General features: G+C 48.4%; 1 protein-coding gene across 4 annotated transcripts; it reads left to right on the top strand.

The window, feature by feature from the left end:
- Positions 1 to 2848: 2848 nt before the first annotated feature.
- On the top strand, positions 2849 to 23786 carry EPHX2 (epoxide hydrolase 2). 4 transcript variants are annotated; one of them, XM_088162657.1, is made up of 19 exons: positions 2849 to 2997; positions 5280 to 5364; positions 6451 to 6610; positions 8719 to 8909; positions 10619 to 10741; positions 10966 to 11049; positions 12573 to 12668; positions 12783 to 12861; positions 14769 to 14803; positions 14895 to 14921; positions 16096 to 16181; positions 16270 to 16381; positions 16487 to 16561; positions 17375 to 17420; positions 18396 to 18498; positions 18661 to 18730; positions 20124 to 20204; positions 21067 to 21125; positions 23230 to 23786. In XM_088162657.1, exons 1-19 carry the CDS (start codon positions 2897 to 2899, stop codon positions 23312 to 23314), a joined length of 1698 nt encoding a protein of 565 aa, XP_088018783.1. In that variant the 5' UTR covers positions 2849 to 2896; the 3' UTR covers positions 23315 to 23786. The 4 variants fall into 4 exon arrangements, with proteins under 4 accessions (XP_088018783.1, XP_088018780.1, XP_088018781.1 ...); XM_088162654.1 differs by lacking the exon at positions 21067 to 21125; XM_088162656.1 differs by lacking the exons at positions 2849 to 2997; positions 21067 to 21125 and adding an exon at positions 4655 to 4725.
- Positions 23787 to 24413: the final 627 nt, after the last annotated feature.

Genomic DNA, 24413 nt, shown 5'->3' with positions numbered 1-24413 from the left:
TACATCCCCTCTCCAATCCCTGCAAAAATTCCTCCCTCCCGGAGCTTTCCCAAGGTTTTTCCAGGATTTTTCCTCGGCTTTTCCTGCCCTCTGCATTTTTCTCCATTCCCTGGAAAAATTTCTCTCCCTCTGATTTTTTTCCAGGAGTTTTCCAAGGTTTTTCCTGGATCTCACACCCCTCTCCATTCTCTGCATAACTTTCCCCTCCCGGAGCTTTTCCAAGACTTTCCCAGGATTTTTCCAAGGTTTTTCCTTGATTCTACATCCCCTCTCCAATCCCTGAAAAAATTCCTCCCTCCCGGAGCTTTTCCAAGGCTTTCCCAAGGTTTTTCCAGGGTTTTTCCTTGATCCTGTGTCCCTCTCCATTCCCTGAAAAAAATTCCTCCCTCCCAGGGTTTTTCCAGGATTTTTCCAGGGGTTTTTTCTTGATCCTGTATTCCCTCTCCATCCCCTACAAAAATTCCTCTCTCCCGGAGCTTTTCCAGGGTTTTTCCAGGATTTTTCCAAGGTTTTTCCTTGATTCTACATCCCCTCTCCATTCCCTGAATAAATTCCTCCCTCCCGGAGCTTTTCCAGGGTTTTTCCAGGATTTTTTCCAGCGGCATCAGCAGCCAGGGCAGATCCCGACCCTCCTTCCTGTCCTTCCCCTCCTCGAATTCCCTCATCCCAAAGAATTCCCGCATGGATTTTTCCAACGTTTGAGCCGGATTTGAATCCTGGAAAACGCCATTCCCGCTTTCCCGAGCACTTTTCCCGGAGCGCTGGATCCTGGAAAAAGCTCCCGGCATCAATCAGGGAAGAGGCGATTAAAAAAAAAAAAAATTAAAAAAAACTCAGGAATTTCTGGGATGAGGGATTTTCGGGAATTTTGAGAATTTTTAACCGGCAACTTCCAGCGGAGCTGGGAAAGTTTCCCTCTGCTGCTCTTCCCGAGCATTCCCAAACAGCAAAAATCCCGGGAAAATCCCAGTTTTTCCCCCTTTCCCGCTCTGCCAGAATCCAAGGAATTTCCTTACCTGCTGCCGGGAGAGATTCCCGAGCCGAACATTCCCAAATATTTTGGGATGGGGATAACGAGGAGGGATCGGGATGCGGCTCCCGCCGAGCGCTCCCGGTAAAAAAAAAAATCTGGGATGGGGAAAAGGGAGGGATCGGCTCCGGGAGAGGGGGGGGGGGGGGGCGGGGACGAGGGAAAATCCTGGAAAATCTGGGAAGGACGAGGGGGAATGAGGGATGGGAAGGATGGGGAAAAGCTGGGAAAGGATGGAATTGGTGGGAATTTTTTGGGGAATGGGATGGGGAGAGGGAAGAGGAGTTGGGAATTTTTGTGAGGATGAGGAAGGAATTCGGGAATGAGGGATGGGAAGGATTGGGAAGAGCTGGGAAAGGATGGAATTGTCCGAATTTTTTGGGAATGGGATGGGGAGAGGGAAAAGGGGTTGGGAATTCTGGATGAGGATGAGGAAGGAGAGGGAATTATGGAATGAAAGGAAAAAAGGATCGGGAATTGCTGGGATTTTTTGGGAATGGGATGGAAGAGGAAAGGGAAAGTTGGGAATCCTGAATGAGGATGAGGAGGGAATTCGGGAATGAGGGATGGGAAGGATTGGGAAGTGCTGGGAAAGGATGGAATTGCCAGAATTTTTTGGGAATGGGATGGGGAGAGGGAAAAGTGGGTTGGGAATTTTTGTGAGGATGAGGAGGGAATTTGGGAATGAGGGATGGGAAGGATCAGGAATTGCTGGGATTTTTTTGGGAAGAGACCGGGAATGGGATGGGGAGAGGGAAAAGAGGGTTGGGAATTCCGGATGAGGATGACGAAGGAATTCGGGAATTCGGGATGGGAAGGATTGGGAAGTGCTGGGAAAGGATGGAATTGGCAGAATTTTATGGGAATGGGATGGGGAGAGGGAAGAGGAGTTGGGAATTCCGAGTGAGGAAGGAATTAGGGAAGGACCTGGAGCAGCTCCAAGTCTTGGAATTTTGGGAATGTTTGTCCCAGGGATCTCCAGGGATCGGGAATTTCTCCTGGAAAAAACGGGATGTGAGGGATGGAGTTGCTCCCTCCATATTTGTCCCCCCCAAAAAAAACCTCAGGAAAAATGGGAATATTTTGGGAAGGGGAGAGGGAACACCAATGGATGGGGACAGGAATATTTTGGGAATTAGAGAGAATTTTCCCACTGAAGGACATTGAAGGGATGGGAACTGGGAAAATTTGGGAATTCGAGAGAATTTTCCCAGTGAGAGACACCAAAGAGACAGGACAGGAATATTTTGGGAATGGGATGAAAACAGGGATGGAAAACTGGGATTTTTTGGGAATTCAAGAGAATTTTCCCAGTGGGAAAAACCAAGGGAATATTTTGGGAATTGGAGGGAATTTTCCCAGTGAGAGACACCAAAGAGACAGGACAGGAATATTTTGGGAATGGGATGAAAACAGGGATGGAAAACTGGGATTTTTTTGGGAATTAAAGGAATTTTCCCACTGGGAGACACCAAGGGAATGGGGACAGGGGATGGAAACCCGGATTTTTTGGGAATTGAAGGGAATTTCCCCACTTGGGACACTCAGGGATCAGGGACAGGAATATTTGGGGAATTAGAGGGAAATTTCCCACTGGGAGACACCGAGGGAATGGGGACAGGGATGGCAAACTGGGATTTTTTGGGAATTCGAGGGAATTTTTCCCACTTGGGACACAGAAATGAGGGATAGGAATATTTTGGGAATCACAGGGACTGCACGGGGGGCACGGCCTCGTTCAGGGGGCGTGGTTTCACTGCGGTGGGCGTGGTTTCGCGGAGGGGGCGTGGCTTCACTGAGGGGTTGCCGCCTAATCTGGGCCAAAGGGCGAAGCCGCGGGTTCGAGTCCCGGCTCCGGCAGCGGCCATGGCGCGGCGGGCGGTGCTGTTCGACCTCGGCGGGGTTTTACTCAGGCCGGGCCTGCAGCATTTCCTGAGCTCCTGCGAGAACGAATGGGCCTTGCCCAGGTTTGGCACGGCTCGCTTTGGCTCGGTTCGGTTCGGCGCGGTTCGTGCTCTTGGCACGGTTTGTTTTGGGCGCGGCCGAAAAGCGCCCGCCCGCGCCTCAATCCGCGGCCGCTCTGCCTGAGTGCCACAGAAACAAAGCGTGAATTTTGTGTTTGGCGGCGCCGCCCGCGCGGGATTTTAGCGATTGGGAAATTTTGAGTTTTTAGGGTGGGGAATTGGCGGGGGGAAAAAATATGGGAATGATTTTTTGGAATTTTTCTGGGATTTGGGATCCCCGAATGGGATTTGGGATTGGGAAATCCTGCTGGATATGGGGCGCTGGGAAGGTCCAGGGTGAAGGTGAAGGGCAGGGTTGATAATAATTCCCAGCCTGGAATTCTGTAGGGAATGTTGGCAGAGGAATTTAATTAATAATCAATCCATTTAATTAATTAGTAAACACATTCCCAAAACATGGAGACGATTTATAAAAAAAATAGGGATAATGAATTTCCCAAAGAACTGGGATAATGAATTGGGATTTGGGATTTGAGGTCTGGAGTTTGGGGTTTGGGATTTGGGATTTTGGATCAGGGATTTGGGGGTTCATTTGGGATTTTGGATCAGGGATTTGGGATCTGGGGTTCATTTGGGATTTTGGATCAGGGATTTGGGATTGGGATTTGGGATTAACCGGGTTTGGCACGGCCGAAAAGCGCCCGCCCGCGCCTCAATCCGGAGCCGCTCTGCCTGAGTGCCACAGAAACAAAGCGTGAATTTTGTGTTTGGCGGCGCCGCCCGCGCGGGATTTTAGAGATTGGGAAATTTTGGAATTTAGGGTGGGGAATTGGCGGGGGGAAAAAAAAATGTGGGAATGATTTTTTGGAATTTTTCTGGGATTTGGGATCCCCGAGTGGGATTTGGGATTGGGAATTCCTGCTGGATATGGGGCGCTGTGAAAGTCCAGGGTGAAGGTGAAGGGCAGGGTTGATAATAATTCCCAGCCTGGAATTCTGTAGGGAATGTTGGCAGAGGAATTTAATTAATAATCAATCCATTTAATTAATTAGTAAACACATTCCCAAAACATGGAGACGATTTATCAAAAAAATAGGAATAATGCATTTCCCAAAGAACTGGGATAATGAATTGGGATTTGGGATTTGAAGTCAGGAGTTTGGGGTTTGGGATTTTGGATTTTGGATCAGGGATTTGCAGTTTGGGATCTGGGATATGGATTTGTGATTGGGATTTCAGATCTGGAGTTTGGGGTTTGGAATTTGGGATTTTGGACCAGGGATTTGGGATCTGGGGTTCATTTGGGATTTTGGATCTGGGGTTTGGGATCTGGTGTTCATGTGGAATTTTGGATCAGGGATTTGTGGTTTGGGATCAGGGATTTGGGATTGGGATTTGGGATTAACCGGGTTTGGCACGGCCGAAACTCGCCCGCCCGCGCCTCAATCCGGAGCCGCTCTGCCTGAGCGCCATAGAAACAAAGCGCGAATTTTGTGTTTGGCGGCGCCGCCCGCGCGGGATTTTAGCGATTGGGAAATTTTGAGTTTTTAGGGTGGGGAATTGGCGGGGGAAAAAAATGTGGGAATGATTTTTTGGAATTTTTCTGGGATTTGGGATTGGGAAATCCTGCTGGATATGGGGCGCTGGGAAGGTGAAGGGCAGGGTTGATAACAATTCCCAGCCTGGAATTCTGTAGGGAATGTTGGCAGAGAAACTTAATTAATAATTAAGGTAATTAATAGGTTAATAATGCCATTCCCAAAAAATTGGGCTAATAAATTCCTCCAGAAAAATGGGATCATGAATCCCCCCAAAAATTGGGATAACGAATTGGGATTTGGGGTTTGGGATTTGGGATTGGGATGGGATTTGGGTTTTAAGATTCAGGATTTGGGATTTAGGACTGGGGTTTGGAATTTAGGTTTGGAATGGGATTTGGGGTTTGGGATTGGAATTTCCCCATACCCTGGCAGGAATTTCCTGCGGATTTTGGATCAGGGGTTTGGGATCAGGGTTTGGGATTTGAGATCTGGGATTTAGGATTTGGGATCAGGCAGGAGATTGGGATTTGGGATCTGAGATTTTGGATTTGAGATCAGGGAGTTGGGATTTGGAATCAGGGGTTTGGGATTTGAGATCTGGGATTTTGCATTTGGGATCAGGGGTGTTTGGGGTTTGAGATCTGGGATTTGAGACCTGGGATTTAGGATTTAGGATTTGGGATCCGGGATAGAATTTGGGATTGGGATCTCCCCCCCAGGCCGGTTTTTTTTTTTTCCCGTTAGGAATTTCCTGCGGGATGTGCTGCTCGCCGGCGGATCCCAGAGCCCCCATTCCCGAGCCATGAGCGGCCAGATCACCCTGAGCCAGGTGTGGAATTTGGGAATTTTGGGGGGGAATTTTTCCGGGATGGGATTTTTGGGATCCGGATCTGGGATGGGATTTTTATGGGAATTAGGTTATTCCAAGAAAAGGGAATTTTTTCCGGGATAAATCCCACCTGGAATTCCAGCAGCGCTGCTGGAAAGTTTTCCCAGAAAGAGCCAAAAGAGAGGGGAGGACAAATTCCCAGAATTCCAGGATTTTGTGAAAAATTCCTGGATTTCAGGGCTTTTCCAACTGGGAATTTCCCGAATTCTGGGGCTTTTCCTACCAGGAATTTTCTGGATCCTGTGGCTTTTCCAACCCGAATTCCAGGACTTTTCGAGCCGGGAATTTCCTGCATTCCGTGGCTTTTTCCAACTGGGAATTTCCCAGATTCTGAGACTTTTCCAGCCTGGATTTTTCCTGGATTCTGAATCTTTTCCACCCAGGATTTCTCCTGGATTCTGTAGATTTTCCAGCTAGAAATTTCCTGCATTCCGAGGCTTTTCCAGCCGGGATTTCTTCCCAATTCTGAGGCTTTTCCAACCCGGAATTTCCTGGATTCCAAATCTTTTCCATCCAGGTTTTTTCCTGGATTCCGAATCATTTCCAACCCGGAATTTCCTGGATTCCGAATCTTTTTGAACCGGGAATTTTCCTGGATTCTGTGGCTTTTCCAACCGAGATTTTTTCCCAGAATTCCAGAGCTTTTCCAGCCGGGATTTCTCCCTCATTCTGGAACTTTTCCAACCAGGAATTTCCCGGATTCTGAGACTTTTCCAACCTGGATTTTTCCCAGACCCTGAAACTTTTGCAACCGGGAATTTTCTGGATTCCAGGGCTTTTCCAACTGGGATTTTCCCAAATTCTGGGTTTTTTTCCAACCGGGATTTGTTCCAGATTCCAAGGCTTTCCAACCGGGAATTTCCCAGAGTCTGAGGCTTTTTCCACCCGGGAATTTCCTGGATTCCAAATCTTTTCCATCCAGGTTTTTTCCTGGATTCCAAATCGTTTCCAACCGGAAATTTCCTGGATTCTGAATCTTTTCCACCCAGGATCTCTCCCCCATTCCAGTTTGGTTTTTTTTTCCAGCTGGTTTCGGAGATGGACGAGGGCTGCCGGGGCCGCGCCGCTTCCTTGGGAATCGCCATTCCCGACGGATTTTCCGCGGCTCGGCCCTTCCAGGACCTGCAGGCCCAGGGCAGGGTCAATGTCCAGATGCTGCGAGCGGCCGGGACCCTGCGCCGGAATGGTGGGTCTGGAATGTTGGGAATGCCGGGAATGGAGAACGGGAGAGGTCCCAGGGAGGTGGCACCACTGGGTCCTGGTTGGTCCCAGGACAGGGTCAGGGTTGGTGCCACCGTTGGGTCCTGGTTGGTCACAGCAGACCCCAGTGGGTCCCAGGAAGGAATCAGGGTTGGTTCCAGTGCCGGGTTCTGGTTGGTGCCACTGTTGGGTCCTGGTTGGTCCCAGGACAGGGTCAGGGTTGATGTCACCAGTGGGTCCTGGTTGGTCACACCAGAAGGTCCCGGTTGGTTCCAGTGTCAGGTCCTGGTTGGTCACACCATGGAGCTGGGATTGGTGCCACCACTGGGTCCTGGTGGGTCCCAGAACAGGGTCAGGGTTGGTGTCACTGTTGGATCCTGGTTGGTCACAGCAGACCCCAGTGGGTCCCAGGAAGGAATCAGGGTTGGTTCCAGTGCCAGGGTTGGTTCCAGCATTGGGTCCTGGTTGGTCACAGGACAGGGTCAGGGTTGGTGCCCCCGTTGGGTCCTGGTTGGTCACACTGAGTCCTGAGTGGTTCCACCATTGGGTCCTGGTTGGTTCCAGTGCCAGGTCCTGGTTGATCCCCACCATGGAGATCTGATCCCACCATGAGGATCCCTGCTCGTTCCCACCACAAGGTCCTGGCTGATCCCACCACAGGGATCCTAGGTTGATCCCACCATGAGGTCCTGGTCATTCCCACCATGAGATCTTGGTGATTCCCACCATGGGGATCTGATCCCACCACAGGGATCCCAGGTTGATCCCACCACAGGGATCCCGGGTCATTCCCATGAGATCCTGGGTGATCCCACCACAGGGATCCATGTTGATTCCCACCCTGAGGATCCCTGGTCATTCCCACCATGAGATCCTGGTGATTCCCATCATGAAGTCCTGGTTGATCCCACCATGGAGATCTGATCCCACCACAGGGATCCCAGGTTGATCCCACCATGAGGTCCTGGTCATTCCCACCACGAGATCTTGGTGATTCCCACCATGGGGATCTGATCCCACCACGAGGATCCCAGGTTGATCCCACCACAGGGATCCCGGGTCATTCCCATGAGATCCTGGGCAATCCCACCATGAGGATCCCTGGTCATTCCCGCCATGAGATCCTGGTGATTCCCATCATGAAGTCCTGGTTGATCCCACCACAGGGATCCTGGTTGATTCCCACCATGAGGATCCCTGGTCATTCCCTCCATGAGATCTTGGTGATTCCCACCATGGTGATTTGATCCCACCACAGGGATCCCTGGTCATTCCCACCATGAGATCCTGGTGATTCCCATCATGAAGTCCTGGTTGATCCCACCACGAGATCTTGGTGATTCCCACCACGAGGATCCCAGGTTGATCCCACCACAGGGATCCCGGGTCATTCCCATGAGATCCTCAGCGATCCCAGGTTGTTCCCACCATGAGGTCCTGGTGATTCCCATCATGAAGTCCTGGTTGATCCCACCACAGGGATCCATGTTGATTCCCACCACGAGGATCCCTGGTCATTCCCACCAGGAGATCTTGGTGATTCCCACCATGGAGATCTGATCCCACCACGAGGATCCCAGGTTGATCCCACCATGAGAATCCCGGGTCATTCCCACTACAGCATCCCAGTCATTCCAATCATGGGGATCTGATCCCACCACGAGGATCCCTGGTCATTCCCACCACGAGATCTTGGTGATTCCCACCATGGGGATCTGATCCCACCACAAGGATCCCTGATTGATCCCACCATGAGAATCCCTGGTCATTCCCACCACGAGATCCCGGTTGATCCCACCACAAGATCCTGGTGATTCCCACCATGAAGTCCTGGTTGATCCCACCATGGGGATCTGATCCCACCACAAGATCCCTCTTGATCCCCCCCAACTCCACCCTCGATCCCACCCGGAAATCCCCCCGGAACTCCACACTCCCATCCCTTGACCTCCTCCCAGAAACCCTCAAACCCCGGAAAAATTTGGGATGAGAACATTCCCCCCCCCCCAAAAAAAACCCCCAAAAAACCGGGAACAACGAGGAGAAAACCAGGAATCCAAAAGATCCGGAATGAGAATTCCCAACTTTTCCCAGGATTCAAGACCTGCATCCTGACCAACAACTGGGTGGACGACAGCTCCGGGCGGGTCCTGACGGCCGCGCTCCTGGCGCGGCTCCGGAGCCACTTCGACCTGGTGTTGGAATCCTGCCGGATCGGGATCGCCAAACCCGATCCCGGGATCTACTCCTACGCCCTGGAGGCGCTGCAGGCCCGGCCGCACGAGGTGCCGCGATTCCCGGGAAAAAAATTAAAAAAAAATCTGGGAATGGGGGATTTTCCGATCCCACGAATCCTTGGGCGGTCCAAAGGATTTGCAAGTTTCGGGAGATGCCAAAATCCCCCCAAAAAATCTGGGAATGGGGGATTTTCCAGACTCCCAAATCCTGGGATTTTCTGGGAACTTGGAAGTTTCAGGAGATCCCATGATCCCAAAAAAAGAAATCTGGGAATTTGGGATATTCCAATCCCACAAATCCTTGGATGTTCCCAGGGATTTGCAAGTTTCAGGAGATGCCACAATCCCCCAAAAAATCTGGGAATGGGAGATTTGCCGATCCCATGAATCCTTGGGCGATCCCACGGATTTGCAACTTTCAGGAGATGCCAAAATCCCCCCAAAAGTCTGGGAATGGGAGATTTTCCAATTCCACAAGTCCTTGGGTGAATCTTTGGATATTTCTGGGAATGTGATGCCTCAGGACATGTCACAATCCCCCAAAAAATCTGGGAATGGGGGATTTTCCGATCCCACGAATCCTTGGGCGGTCCCAGGGATTTGCAAGTTTCAGGAGATGCCAAAATCCCCCAAAAAATCTGGGAATGGGGGATTTTCCAGACTCCCAAATCCTGGGATTTTCTGGGAACTTGGAAGTTTCAGGAGATCCCATGATCCCAAAAAAAGAAATCTGGGAATTTGGGATATTCCAATCCCACAAATCCTTGGATGTTCCCAGGGATTTGCAAGTTTCAGGAGATGCCACAATCCCCCAAAAAATCTGGGAATGGGAGATTTGCCGATCCCATGAATCCTTGGGCGATCCCACGAATTTGCAACTTTCAGGAGATGCCAAAATCCCCCCAAAAGTCTGGGAATGGGAGATTTTCCAATTCCACAAGTCCTTGGGTGAATCTTTGGATATTTCTGGGAATGTGATGCCTCAGGACATGTCACAATCCCCCAAAAAATCTGGGAATGGGGGATTTTCCGATCCCACGAATCCTTGGGCGGTCCCAGGGATTTGCAAGTTTCAGGAGATGCCAAAATCCCCCAAAAAATCTGGGAATGGGGGATTTTCCAGACTCCCAAATCCTCGGATTTTCTGGGAACTTGGAAGCTTCAGGAGATCCCACGATCCCAAAAAAAAAATCTGGGAATGGGGGATTTTCCAATTCCCACAAATCCTTGGATATTCCCAGGCATTTGCAAGTTTCAGGAGATGCAAAAATCCCCCGAAAATCCAGGAATGGGAGATTTTCCAATTCCACAAGTCCTTGGGTGAATCTTTGGATATTTCTGGGAATGTGATACCTCTGGAGATGCCACAATCCCAAAAAAAATTCCCTGGGAATCGAGGATTTTCCAAGCTCCCAAATCCTCGGATTTTCTGGGGAGTAGGAAGCTTCAGGAGATGCCACAATCCCCAAAAAAATCTGGGAATGGGGGATTTTCCAGGCTCCCAAATCCTTGGGTGCTTCTGGAAAAACTTCAGGAGATGCCAAACCCCCAAAAATCCAGGGAATGGAATCCCTGGAAAACAAGGAATGGAATGTTCCTCCAATCCCACAAATCCTTGGTTGAATCCTTGGATCTTTCTGGGAATGTGAAACCACACGAGGTGCCACAATCCCGAAAAAAAACCCCCAAAAAATGGGAATGGGGGGATTTTCAATCCGTTGGATCCGAGCCTCGGTCGTTCCCGGGGATTTTTCCAGGTGATTTTCCTGGATGACCTCGGGGAGAACCTGAAGCCGGCGCGGGAGTTGGGAATGGCCACGATCCTTTTCCGGGATACGGAATCCGGCCTCAGGGAACTGCAGGAGCTCTCCGGGGTGCAGGTATGGGAAAAATTCCCGGAATTCCGGGAGATTCCGACAGAATTTTGTCACTTCCCCCCCCCGTGGGAACGAAGAGCTGGAATCGTATCCCGGATCGGAAGCGACGCGGAATTCCGTGATTTCTTTCCGGGGAGAGATGGGATCTGGATTCTGGCTGATCCCAAGGGATCCGGGTGGGGATATTCCATGGAATTCCATGGAATTCCGTGCTCCTGATCCCGCAGCTCCTGAGGGAGGAGGAGGAGGAGGCGGCGCTGCCGACGCCGTGCACTCCGGCCGAGGTCACGCACGGATACGTCTCCATCCGGGTACGGAATTCCTCGGGAATGAGGGGGCGGGAAGGGCCGGGAGCTGGGAATGGGGGGGATTCCAGGATTGGAGCTGGGAATGGGTGGAATTCTGGGATTGGGTCTGGGAATGGGGGGGATTCCAGGATTGGGTCTGGGAATGGTGGGATTCCAGGATTGGAGCTGGGAATGGGGGGGATTCTGGGATTGGAATGTGCCCGGATCTGGGAATGGGTGGAATTCTGGGACTGGATCTGGGAATGGGAGGAATTCTAGGCTGGAATGTGCTGGGATCTGGGAATGGCGGGAATTCTGGGATTGGAACTGGGAATGGGTGGAATTCCAGGCCGGGATTCCAGGCCGGGATAGGCCTGGATTTGGGAGTGGTTGAGATTCCAGGATTGGATGTGCTGGGATCTCGGAATAGGTGGAATTCTGGGATTGGAGCTGGGAATGGGTGGAATTCCGGGATTGGATCTGGGAGTGGGTGGAATTATGGGATTGGATCTGGGAATGGGGGGGGGGGGGATTCCAGGATTGGATCTGGGAATGGGTGGAATTCTGGGATTGCAGCTGGGAGTGGGTAGAATTCCAGGCTGGAATGTGCCACGATCTGGGAATGGGTGGAATTCTGGAACTGAGTTTAGGAATTCCAAGTGCTGATCTCCAGAAATCCAAATGTTGAGTTCTGGAATTCCAAGTTTTGCTCTCCAGAATTCCACACCTGAGAGGCCGATGGGCTCTGGAATTCCGGGTACCGATCTCTGAAATTCCAAGTGCTGAGCTCTGAAATTTCAAATATGAGCACCAGAATTCCAAGTTTTGAGCTCCAGAATTCCAGGTACCAATCTCTGGAATTCTGGGTGCTGATCTCTGGAATTCCAGGCAGGAGAGAGCAATGGGCTCTGGAATTCCAAGTTTTGAGCTCTGGAATTCCAAGCCAGAGAGGCCGATGGGCTCTGGAATTCCAGGTGTTGGGCTCTGGAATTCCAAATGCTGAGGTCCAGAATTCCAAATTCTGATCTCTGGAATTCCACTCTACAGAGTCCTACGCGCTCCGGAATCATCTCTGCTGAGCTGGGCTGGTTCTGATTCTGGGATGGGCTTGGAATTCTGGGATGGGCTTGGAATTCTGGGATGGAGCTTGGGACTTGGAATTCCAGAACTCAACACCTGAAATTCCAGAGCTCAGCACCTGGAATTCCAGAGCCCATCGGCCTCTCTGGCTTGGAATTCCGGAGCTCAAAACTTGGAATTCCGGAGCTCAAAACTTGGAATTCCAGAGCTCAAAACTTGGAATTCCAGAGCCCGTTGCTCTCTCCTGCCTGGAATTCCAGAGATCGGCACCACCCGGAATTCTGGAGCTCAACACTTGGAATTCCAGAGCTCGAAACTTGGAATTTTTTTTTTTTTATTATTATTATAATTTTATTTTATTTTATTTTATTTTATTTTATTTTATTTTATTTTATTTTATTTTATTTTATTTTATTTTATTTTATTTTATTTTATTTTATTTTATTTTATTTTATTTTGTTTTCCAGCCGGGAGTTCGGCTGCATTTTGTGGAGCTGGGCCAGGGCCCCGTGGTCTGCCTGTGCCACGGATTCCCGGAATCCTGGCTCTCCTGGCGCTTCCAGGTGACGGCAAAATCCGGGAATTCCCGCCATTCCCGAAGGGTTTTTTTTTTGTTTTTTTTTTCCCCTGGGAATTCCGGGACCCTTTGGAATTCTCTGCTCTCCCTCCATGCCCAGATCCCGGCGTTGGCCGGCGCTGGATTCCGGGTGATCGCGCTGGAAATGAAAGGATACGGAGAATCCACGGCTCCGCCCGGTGAGCTGGGAATTCTGGGAATTCTGGGATGGGGTTGGAATTCTGGGAATTCTGGGATGGGGTTGGAATTCTGGGATGCGTTTGGAATTCTGGGGTGGGTTTGGAATTTTGGGATGGGGCTGGAATTTTGGGATGGGCTGGGAATTCTGGGATGGGTTTGGAATTCTGGGATGGGGCTGGAATTTTGGGATGGGCTGGGAATTCTGGGATGGGCTTGGAATATCGGGATGGGCTTGGAATTCTGGGATGGACTGGGAATTGCGGGATGGGTTTGGAATTCTGGGATGGGTTTGGAGGAGAAGGATGGGTTTGGAATTCTGGGATGGGCTGGGAATTCCGGGATGGGGTTGGAATTCCGGGATGGGGTTTGGAATTCCGGGATGGGTTTGGAATTCCGGGATGGGTTTGGAATTCTGGGATGGGCTGGGAATTCTGGGATGGGCTTGGAATTCTGGGATGGGGTTGGATATGGGAATCCGCTCTGGGGTTTTGTGGTCATGGGAAAGATGTGGGGATGGATTTGTGGGGGGAAAATTGTGGGAATAAAAAAAAAATGGGGAAAAAAGTCGTGGAAAAAATAATGGAAAAAAATCATGGAAAAAAGTCATGGAGGAAAAAATATGGGGAAAAATTCATGAAAAGAAAAACAAAACATGGAAAGAAAAAAAATCACGGGAAAAACAAAATCATGGGGGAAAAAAGAATCATGGGAGAAAAATCATGGAAAGAAAAAGATTATGGGGAAAAAAATCATGGAAAAGAAAATCGTGGGAAATGAAAGGATATGGAAAATCCATGGCTCCACCCGGTGAGCTGGGAATTCTGGGAATTCTGGGATGGGTTTGGAATTCTGGGATGGGTTTGGAATTCTGGGATGGGCTGGGAATTCTGGGATGGGTTTGGAATTCTGGGATGGGCTGGGAATTCTGGGATGTGGGAATCTGCTCCGGAGTTTTCCGGTCATGGAAAGGATTTGGGGATGGATTTTTGGGGAAAAAACCCTGGGGAGAAAAATTATGGAAAGAAAATAATGGGGAAAAATAAAGGGGGAAAAAATCATGGGAAAGGAAAGAAATCATGGGGAAAAATCCTGGGGGAAAAAATGGGAAAAAATGATGGGAAAAAAGTTTTGGGAAAAAATAATGGAAAGAAAATTATGGGAAAAAATTGTGGGAGAAATTAATGAAAAAATCATGGAAAAGAAAAATGGGTGGGAAAAAGTTATGGAAAAAATAAAGAGAAAAAATCATTAAATGAAAAAAATATGGAAAGAAAAAATCATGGAAAAAATAATGGGGGAAAAACCATGGAAAAAATAACGGAAAAACAAATCATGGCGAGAAAATATGAGAAAATAGAATGGGAAAAAATCGTGGAAAAAAATTATGGGGAAAAATAATGTGGAAAAGTAATGGAAAATTAAAAATATCATGGAAAAAAATCGTGGGGAAAAAAGCATGGAAAAGAAAAAATTATGGAAAAAAAGACGGAAAAATATCATGGAAAAAAATGATGGGGAAAAAACATGGAAAAGAAAAAAAACTTGGGAAAAAAAATCATGGAAAAGAAAAAATCTTGGAAAAAAAAATTAGGAAAAAAGCATGGAAAAGAAAAAATCATGGGAAAAAAACATGGCAAAAGTAGTGGGGAAAAAAATCCATGGAAAAGAAAAAGTTATGGAAAAAATAATGGGGAAAAAAAATCCATGGAAAACAAAAAGTTATGGAAAAAAATAATGGGGAAAAAATCCATGGAAAAGAAAAAGTTATGGAAAAAAATAATGGGGAAAAAAATCCATGGAAAAAAATAATGGGGGAAAAAAATCCATGGAAAAGAAAAAAAATCATGGGAAAAAAAAACTTGGAAAAGAAAAAATCGTGGAAAAAAAATCCAATTTTTTCCCGCAGATATCTCGGAATATTCCCAGGAGCAGATCTGCAAGGTGAGGAATTGTTGGGAATTTTGGGAATTTTTGGGAATTCGGGAAGGGCTGATCCCGATGGGATCTGAGCCTTTCCCTCGTCTTTTTCCAGGATTTTGTGACTTTTTTGGATAAACTGGTGAGGATTTCGTGGATTTCTGGGGAAAAAATCGGATTTTTTTTCCTTTCTCCTGGTGCTGTTTTCCTGCTGTGATCCATTCGTTAAAATTCTTGGAATGGGAAATGAGGGGGAGGGGGAAAAATGGGAAAATGAGGGGGAAAAAAGAGGGAAAAATTGGGAAAATTTGGGGGGAAAGGGGAAAAACAAGGGGGAGAAGGAGGAAAAACAAACAGAAAAAAAAAAGGGAAAAATCAAGGGGGAAAAGGAAAATAAAGAGGAAAAAAAATGAGGGGAAAAGGGAAAGAAAAGGGAAAGAAAAGGGAAAAGGAAAAAGAGGGGGAAAAGGAAAAAAGGGGAAAAAAGGGGGAAAAATGGGTGGAAGGAAAAAAGGGAAAAAAAAAGGTGGAAAGAGAAAAAAATGAAAAAAGGGGGACAAGGGAAAAAAGTGGGGGAAGGGAATAAAAGGAAAAAAGGGGGGAAAGGGGAAAAAAAGAAAAAAGGGGGGAAGGCAAAAAAGGAAAAAAGGGGAAAAGGGGGGAAAAAAGAAAAAAGGGGGGAAGGAAAAAAGGGGAAAATGGGAAAAAAAGGAAAAAAGAGGGGAAGAAGGGAAAAAAGGAAAAAAGGGGAAAAGGAAGAAAAAAGGAAAAAAGAGGGGAAAAGGGAAAAAAGAGGGGGAAAAGGGAAGAAAAAGGAAAAAAGAGAGGGGAAAGGGGAAAAAATAAAAAAGGGGAAAAAAGGAAAAAAGGAGGGGAAAAGGAAAAAAAAAGGGAAAAAATGAGGGAAATAGGAAAAAAAAAGGGGGGGAAGGAAAAAAGGGGGGAAGGGAAAGAAGGAAAAAAAGAGGGGGGAAAGGGAAAAAAAAGGAAAAAATAGGGGAAAGGGGGAAAAAGGGGGAAAAGGAATAAAAAAGGAAAAAATGAGGGGAAAAATGAAAAAAGGGAAAAAAGAGAGGAAAAAAAGAGGAGGGAAAAGAAAAAAAAAAGGAAAAAAGAGGGGAAAAAATGAAAAAGGGGGAGAAGAAAAAAAAACCAGAAAAAAAAAAGGGGAGGGGGAAAAAAGGAAAAAAGAGGGGGAAAATGAGGGAAAAAGGAGGAAAATGCCCGGAAAAAAAAATTGGGAAAAGCTGGAATAAAAAAAGTGGAAAAGCGGGAATTTGGAGGGGGATCCAATCCCTGCTCTCCCTTTTCCCAAGGGAATCTCCCAGGTTGTCCTGGTTGGTCACGACTGGGGCGGGGCCGTGGCCTGGAACGTGGCCCTGTTCTATCCCGAGAGGCTCCGGTGAGTCCCCGGAAAATTCCAGAAAATTCCCAGAAAAAAAAAAAAAAGAAAAATTCCCGACCTGATCCCGAATTGATGGAATTCCCAGCGCCGTGGCCTCGCTGAACACTCCGTACCGACCGGCCGATCCCGACACGGATATCGTGGAAAAAATGAAATCTATTCCCACTTTTGATTATCAGTTTTATTTCCAGGAGCCGGTGAGAATTCCCAGATTTTTCCCTTTTTTTTAAAATTTTTTATTTTTTGTTTTTGGAGGGGTTTGTTTTCTTTTCCCGGGATTTTCGGAGCCCCGTTTTCCGTAGGGAGTGGCGGAAGCGGAGCTGGAAAAAGACATCGGGAGGACCCTGAAGATCCTGATCCGCTCCACGAGCCCGGAGGTGATTTGGGGATTTTGGGATCCCAAAGGAATGGAAAATTCTTGGAATATCCCAGTTTTTTTTTTTTTTTTTTTCTGGGATTCCTGGCTCTGTTCTCCATGGTTCCCAAATCCCTTGGGGTGCAGGAATTTCTGGCGATGCCGGATCCTGAATTCCTGGGAATGCCGGATCCCAAATTCCTTGGAATGGTGGATCCCAAATTCCCAGGAATGCGGGATCCCAAATTCCTGGGAATGCCAGATCCTGAATTCCCAGGAATGCTGAATCCTGAATTTCTGGGAATGGTGGATCCTGAATTCCCAGGAGGGCTAGATCCCAAATTCCTGGGAATTGACAGATCCCAAATTCCTGGGAATTTTGGATACTGAATTCCTGGGAAGGGCTGGGTCCCAGATTCCCAGGAATTCTGGATCCCAAATTCCTGGGAATGCTGGATCCCGAATTCCTGGGAACCATGGATCCTGAATTCTCAGGAAGGGCTGAAGCCCAAATTCCTGGGAACGCCGAATCCCAAATTCCTGGGAATGCTGGTTCCCAAATTCCTGGGAATGCTGGTTCCCAAATTCCCAGGAATTTTGAATCCCGAATTCCTGAGATGAGAAAGATAGTGTATTCCTGGGAATCATGGATCTCGAATTCCTAGGAATGCTGAATCCCAAATTCTCAGGAAGGGCTGGATCCTGAATTCCTGGGAAGGGACAGATCCCAGATTTCTGGGAATGCTGGATCCCAAATTCCCAGGAAGGGACAGATCCCAGATTTCTGGGAATTTGGGATCCCTGTGGATCCATCGCTCATTCCCTGTTCCCGCAGGATCGCCTTCCCATCAGCACCAACTTCCACAGGGTCCGGGAGAGAGGTCAGGAATTCTGGGAATGGGGGATCCCTTGGGATTTGGGGGATCCTGTGGGATTTGTGGATAGGGGATGCTGGGAATGGGAGGATCCTGTGAGATTTGGGGATTTGAGGAATGGGAAAATCCTGGGAATGGGGGATGCAGTGGGATTGGGAGTTGGATCCTGTGGGATTTTGAGGATCCTTTGGGATTTGGGGGATGGGAAATCCTGTGGGATTTGAGACATCCCTTTGGCTTTGGGAATGGGGATCCTGTGGGATTTGGGGAGAATTCTGAGGGATTTGGGGAATGGGGGAATCCTGGGAATGGGGGATCCTTTGGGATTTGGGGGATCCTGTGGGATTTGGAAATGGGGGAATCCTGGGAATGGGGGATCTCTTGGGATTTTGTGGATCCCTTGGGATTTGGGGATAGGGAATGCTGGGAATGGGGGAGTCCTGTGGGATTTGGGGCATCCTGTGGGATATGAGGAATGGGGGAATCCTGTGGGATTTGGAAATGGTGGATTCTGTGGGATTGGGGGGGATCCCAAAGGATTTCTGAAGGGAATTCTGAAGGGGGATCCCAAGGGATTTGGGGAGAATCGTGAGGGATTTGAGGAATGGGGGAATCCTGGGAATGGGGGATCCTTTGAGATTTGGGGAACCCTTGGGATTTGAGAACGGAATATCCCTTGGGATTTTGGGGATCCCTTGGGATTTGGGGATAGGGAATGCTGGGAATGGGGTAATCCTGTGGGATTTGGGGGATGGGAGAATTATGGGAATGGGAGAATCCTGTGGGATTTGGGGGATGGGGGAATCCTGGGAATGGGGGATCCTGTGGGATTTGAAGGATCCTGTGGGATTTGGGGAGAATCCTGAGGGATTTGGGGAATTCAAAGAGGAGTCCTGTGGGATTCGGGGGATCCCAAGGGATTTGGGGGATCTCGAGGGGGGGGTCAGGGGGGACATTCCAGGTGGGATCCTCTCCTTCCAGGGGGACTCCTGGTGGGATTCCCGGAAAACCCCCCCGGGAGTCGCCTCCTGCCGCTTCCCGAGCTGGAATATTACATCCAACAATTCCAGAAATCGGGATTCAGGTGGGATCCCAGGATCTCCCCCTCCCCCACCCCAAATCCCATCCTGGTCCTCCAGGATTCCCCTGGAAATCCAAAGGGGATTTCCCAGGGAAGATGATCCCAGGGTAGGGGTGGGAATTCCCAGAATTCCCAGAATTCCCGGCGCATTCCCGCTTTTCCCAGGGGTGCCCTGAATTGGTACCGGAACATGAGAACCAACTGGAAATGGGCCCTGAGAGCCAAGGACAGGAAGGTGGGAACTGATCCCAATCCTAATTCCTGATCCTGATCCCAATCCCTATCCCAGATCTCTGATCCCAATCCCAGGTCCCTGATCCCAATCCCAGGTCCCTGATCCCCATTCCAATCCCAGATCCCTGATCCCAATCTCCATCCCAATCCCAGATCCCTGATCCCAATCTCCATCCCAATCCCAGATCCCTGATCCCAATCCCCATCCTCAACCCCATCCTGACCCCAATTGCCGTCCCAATCTCTGATCCCAATCCCAATTCCAGTCCTCATCCTGATCCCCATCCCAATCCCAAACTCCATCCTGATCCCAATCCCTGATCCTCAATCCCAGTCCTGATCCCAATCCCAATCCCAAACTCCATCCTCATCCCAATCCCAATCCCAAACTCCATCCTCATCCCAATCCCAATCCCAAACTCCACCCTGATCCCAATCCCAGTCCCAAACTCCACCCTGATCCCAATCCCAATCCCAGTCCCAAACTCCATCCTGATCCCAATCCCTGATCCTCAATCCCAGACCTGATCCCAATCCCAATCCCAATCCCAAACTCCATCCTGATCCCATTCCCTGATCCTCTTTCCAATCCCCAATCCCCAATCCCGTTTGTCCCCTCTGGACTCTCACTGGATCTCCCCAAATCCCTTCTGGATCCCCCACATCCCATTTCCCCCCTCTGGATCCCCCAAATCCTTCATGGATCCTCCAAACTCCCCTGGATCCCCTCGGGATCCCCTAAATCCCATTTTTCCCCCCTGGATCCCCTAAATCCCTCGGGATCCCCCAAATCCCATTTTTCCTTTCTGGATTCCTGGAATTCCCTCTGGGCCTGTCTGGATCCCCCCTGGATTCTCCAAGTCCCTCGGGATCCCCCAAATCCCATTTTTTCCCCCTCTGGATCCCCTCCAGTCCCTCTGGATCCTCCCAATTCCCTCAGGATCAGCTCTGGATCCCCAAAATCCCCCCTGGATCCCCTCGGGATCCCCCAATTCCCTCAGGATCTCCTCTGGATCCCCCAAATCCCAGTTTTCCTTTCTGGATTCCCAGAATTCCCTCTGGGCCCTTCTGGATCCCCCAAATCCCATTTTTTCCCCCTTTGGATCCCCTCCAGTCCCTCAGGATCCCCCAAATTCCCTCAGGATCTGCTCTGGATCCCCAAAATCCCTTGGGATCCCCTCTGGACCCCCCCAAATCCTCCCTGGATCCTCCAAATCCCTCGGGATCCCCCAAATCCCATTTTTCCCCCACTTTGGATCCATTCCAGTCCCTCTGGATCCCCCAAAATCCCTCCCAATTCCCCCCTGGATCCCCCAAAATCCCCCCTGGATCCTCTCTGGATCCCCCAAATCCCTCGGGATCGCCCCTGGATCGCCCCCATTCCCTGCTGGCAGATCCTGATCCCGGCTCTGCTGGTGACGGCCGGGAAGGATCCGGTGCTGAATCCCAACTTCAGCAAGGGCATGGAGAGCTGGGTGAGAGCCCCGGGAAAACCTGGGAATTCTGGGGAAAAAATCTGGGAAAAAATCTGGGAATTCTGGGAAAAAAATCTGGGGAAAAAAATCTGGGAATTCTAGGCAAAATCTGGGGAAAAAAATCTGGGAATTCTAGGCAAAATCTGGGAAAATTCTGGGTAAAACTCTGGGAATTCTGGGCAACATCCCGGAAAAATCTGGGAATTCTGGGAAAATCTGTGAGTTCTCGGAAAAATACAGGAATTCTGGGGAAAATCAGGAAAAACGGAATTCTGGGAAAAATACAGGACTTCTGGGGAAAATGTGGGAAAAATCTTGGAAAAAGTCTGGGAATTCTGGGGGAAATCCGGGAATTCTGGGCAAGATACAGGAGTTCTGGGGGAAATCTGGGAAAATTCTGGGAAAAACCTGGGAATTCTGGGGAAATGGTGAAAAATCTGGGAATTCTGGGGAAAATAGAGGAATTCTGAGGAAATCCAGGAAGAATCTGGTAAAATCTGGGAAAGATCTGGGAATTCTGGGAAAAATCTGGGAATTCTGGGGAAACTGGGGAAAATCTGGGAATTCTGGGGAAAATCGGGAAAAATCTGGAATTCTGGGGAAATTGGAAAAATCGGGAAAAATCTGGGAATTCTGGAAAAAACTGGGGGTTCTGGGAAAAATCTGGGAATTTCTGTTCCCACAAGAGGGGTGGGAATGAAAGGAGAAATTGGGAATTTCATGGAAAAATGGGAAAAAATCTGGGAGTTGCTTTTCTGGCGGGAATGGAAGGGAAAATTTGGGAATGCCCTGGAAAAGTGGAAAAAAATCTGGGAATTCTCCCAGCCCATTCCAGCCCCTTTTCCATCCCTTCCTTCCCAAGATCCCGCGGCTGCACCGGGAAAATCTCCAGGAATGCGGGCACTGGACACAGCTGGAGAGGTGGGAATTCCCAAATCCTGGAAAACCGGGATCCCAAATATTCCTGGGAATTCCGGATCCCAAATATTCCCTGGGAATTCTGGACCTCAAATATTCCCAGGGAATTCTGGATCCCAAACATTTTTGGGAATTCTGGACCTCAAATATTCCCAGGGAATTCCGGATCCCAAACATTCCTGGGAATTCTGGGTCTCACATTCTCTCCTGAAAACTGGGATCTCCAAAAATTCCTGGGAATTCTGGGTCCTAAACATTCCCTGGGAATTCCAGATCCCAAATATTCCCGGGAATTCTGGATCCCAAACATTCCTGGGAATTCCAGGTCCCAAATATTCCTGGGAATTCTGGGTCCCATATTCCCTCCTGAAAACTGGGATCTCCAAAACGCCACAGAATTCCAGATCCCAAATATTGCCAGGAATTCCGAATCCCACATTCCCAAGAATTCCAAATCCCACATTTCCGGGAATTCCAGTTCCCACATCCCAGGAATTCCAAATCCCACATTCCCAGGAATTCCAGCTCCCACATTCCCAGGAATTCCAGCTCCCACATTTTCTGGGAATTCTGATTCCCACATTTCTGGGAATTCCAGTTCCACATTCCTTGAGAATTCCAGTTCCCACATTCCTCAGGAATTCCAACTTCCCACATTTCTGGGAATTCCAGCTCCCACATTCCAGGAATTCTGAATCCCGCATTCCCAGGAAATTCCAGTTCCCACATTCCCCAGGAATTCTAAATCCCACATTCCTGGGAATTCCAATCCCCACATTCCCCAGGAATTCCAGTTCCCACATTCCTCAGGAATTCGAACTTCCCACATTTCTGGGAATTCCAAATCCCCACATTCCCAGGAATTCCAGCTCCCACATTTTCTGGGAATTCCGATTCCCCCATTCCCAGGAATTCTGATTCCCCCATTCCCAGGAATTCTGATTCCCACATTCCCAGGAATTCCAGTTCCCACATTCCCCAGGAATTCTAAATCCCACATTCCTGGGAATTCCAGTCCCCACATTCCCAGGAATTCCAGCTCCCACATTTTCTGGGAATTCCGATTCCCCCATTCCCAGGAATTCCAGTTTCCCCCATTCCCGGGAATTCCAGTTCCCCCATTCCCAGGAATTCCACTTCCCCCATTCCCAGGAATTCTGATTCCCCCATTCCCAGGAATTCTGATTCCCCCATTCCCGGGAATTCTGATTCCCCCATTCCCGGGAATTCCAGTCCCCCCATTCCCAGGAATTCCAGCTCCCACATTTTCTGGGAATTCTGATTCCCCCATTCCCAGGAATTCCGATTCCCCCATTCCCAGGAATTCCAGTTCCCACATTCCTCAGGAATTCGAACTTCCCACATTTCTGGGAATTCCAAATCCCCACATTCCCAGGAATTCCAGCTCCCACATTTTCTGGGAATTCCGATTCCCCCATTCCCAGGAATTCCACTTCCCACATTCCCAGGAATTCCAGTTCCCACATTCCTCAGGAATTCAAACTTCCCACATTTCTGGGAATTCCAGTCCCCACATTCCCAGGAATTCCAGCTCCCACATTTTCTGGGAATTCTGATTTCCCCCATTCCCAGGAATTCCACTTCCCCCATTCCCAGGAATTCTGATTCCCACTTTCCCGGGAATTCCAGCTCCCCCATTCCCAGGAATTCCAGCTCCCACATTCCCAGGAATTCTGATTCCCACATTCCCAGGAATTCTAAATCCCACATTCCCAGGAATTCCAGTTCCCACATTCCTCAGGAATTCAAACTTCCCACATTTCTGGGAATTCCAAATCCCCACATTCCCAGGAATTCCAGCTCCCACATTTTCTGGGAATTCTGATTTCCCCCATTCCCAGGAATTCCACTTCCCCCATTCCCAGGAATTCTAAATCCCACATTCCCGGGAATTCCACTTCCCCCATTCCCGGGAATTCCAGTTCCCACATTCCCAGGAATTCCAGTTCCCCCATTCCCAGGAATTCCACTTCCCCCATTCCCAGGAATTCTAAATCCCACATTCCCGGGAATTCCAGTCCCCCCATTCCCAGTAATTCCAGTTCCCCCATTCCCAAGAATTCCCAGGAATTCTCTCTCCCCGCAGGCCGGCCGAGGTGAACCGGATCCTTCTGGAATGGCTGGAAAATCTTCCCCCGGATCCTCCTTTTCCCGGGAATTCCAAGCTTTGAGCTGGAATTTTTTTCCCTGGGAATTCCCCTCTGGCTTGGATTTGGGCCTTTTGGGAGGAATTTTTCCCTTTGGAATTTTTCCCTTTGGAATTTTTCCCGCCTTGAATTCTCGGAGTGGGAATTTATTTTTCCGAGATGGGATAAAATTCCCGGAAAAATTCCGGGATTTTTTGTTGTTGTCGTTGTGGGAATTTTTTGGGGATTTGGAAAGAGGGGTTGGATCCCATTCCAGGAAGTTTTCATGGATTAATTAATAATTAATAATAATTAATTAATGGCCAATACGGTAACAATTTAATAACTAACACTAATAATTAATAATCTGTAATCTATAATTAATATTCAGTATTTTATCAGTTATAATTAATACTAATTCTAATTAATTAATGATTTTTAAAATAATTAATAATCGGTAATTAGTAATTAATTCTCTTGCTAAATGGAGAAATAAAATCCCAACTTTTCCCGGCAATTCCCTTTTCCCTGAAATCCTTGGGAAGCCGCCCCTCCCCCCTGAGCCTTTTCCCAAAGAATTCCTAAAAAATTCCCCCAAGAATTCCCCAAGAATTCCCAGTGATTCCCAAAGAATTGCTCGAGAATTCCCCCCCAGAAATTCCAGATAATTCCTGAGGCATTCCCCAATAATTCAAAAGTAATTCCCAGGAATTCCAGAAAAATTCCCCGAAGAATTAAAAAAAAAAAATCCCAAAGAATTCCCTAATAATTCCCTAATAATTCCACAGCATTCCCTAATAATTCTCAAATAATTCCCAGGAATTCCCAAAGAATTCCCGAATAATTCCCCAAGTATTCACAAAGAATTCTCCCCCCCAAAAATCCCAAAGAATTCCTGAGGAATTCATCAATAATTCCCAAATAATTCCCCAAGATTTTCCCGAAGAATTCCCCAAAAAATTCCTGAAGAATTGCCCGAAAATTCCGAAAAATTTCCCAATAATTCCCCAAAGAATTCCCGTATAATTCCCAGGAATTTCCCAAAATTTTTCCAAATAAATCCCAAATAATTTCCCCCTGAATTCTCAATAATTCCCCAAAGAATTCCCAAGAATTCCCACAGAATTCCCCAATTAATTCCCTG

Source organism: Sturnus vulgaris, chromosome 3, assembly GCF_052056855.1.
Source record: "Sturnus vulgaris isolate bStuVul1 chromosome 3, bStuVul1.hap1, whole genome shotgun sequence".
Taxonomy (NCBI): Eukaryota; Metazoa; Chordata; class Aves; order Passeriformes; family Sturnidae; genus Sturnus; species Sturnus vulgaris.
Note: the sequence above shows the minus strand (reverse complement) of the source record. Positions and strands in the feature narration are given on the sequence as shown.

Bases quoted from the DNA above. Each gene is read 5' to 3' on its own strand.
- EPHX2 (XM_088162654.1), top strand. From the start codon at position 2,897: ATGGCGCGGCGGGCGGTGCTGTTCGACCTCGGCGGGGTTTTACTCAGG. The intron at 10,742-10,965 runs GTATGGGAAAAA...CTGATCCCGCAG, and splicing joins AGGAGCTCTCCGGGGTGCAG to CTCCTGAGGGAGGAGGAGGA. The intron at 20,205-23,229 runs GTGAGAGCCCCG...CTCTCCCCGCAG, and splicing joins GCAAGGGCATGGAGAGCTGG to GCCGGCCGAGGTGAACCGGA.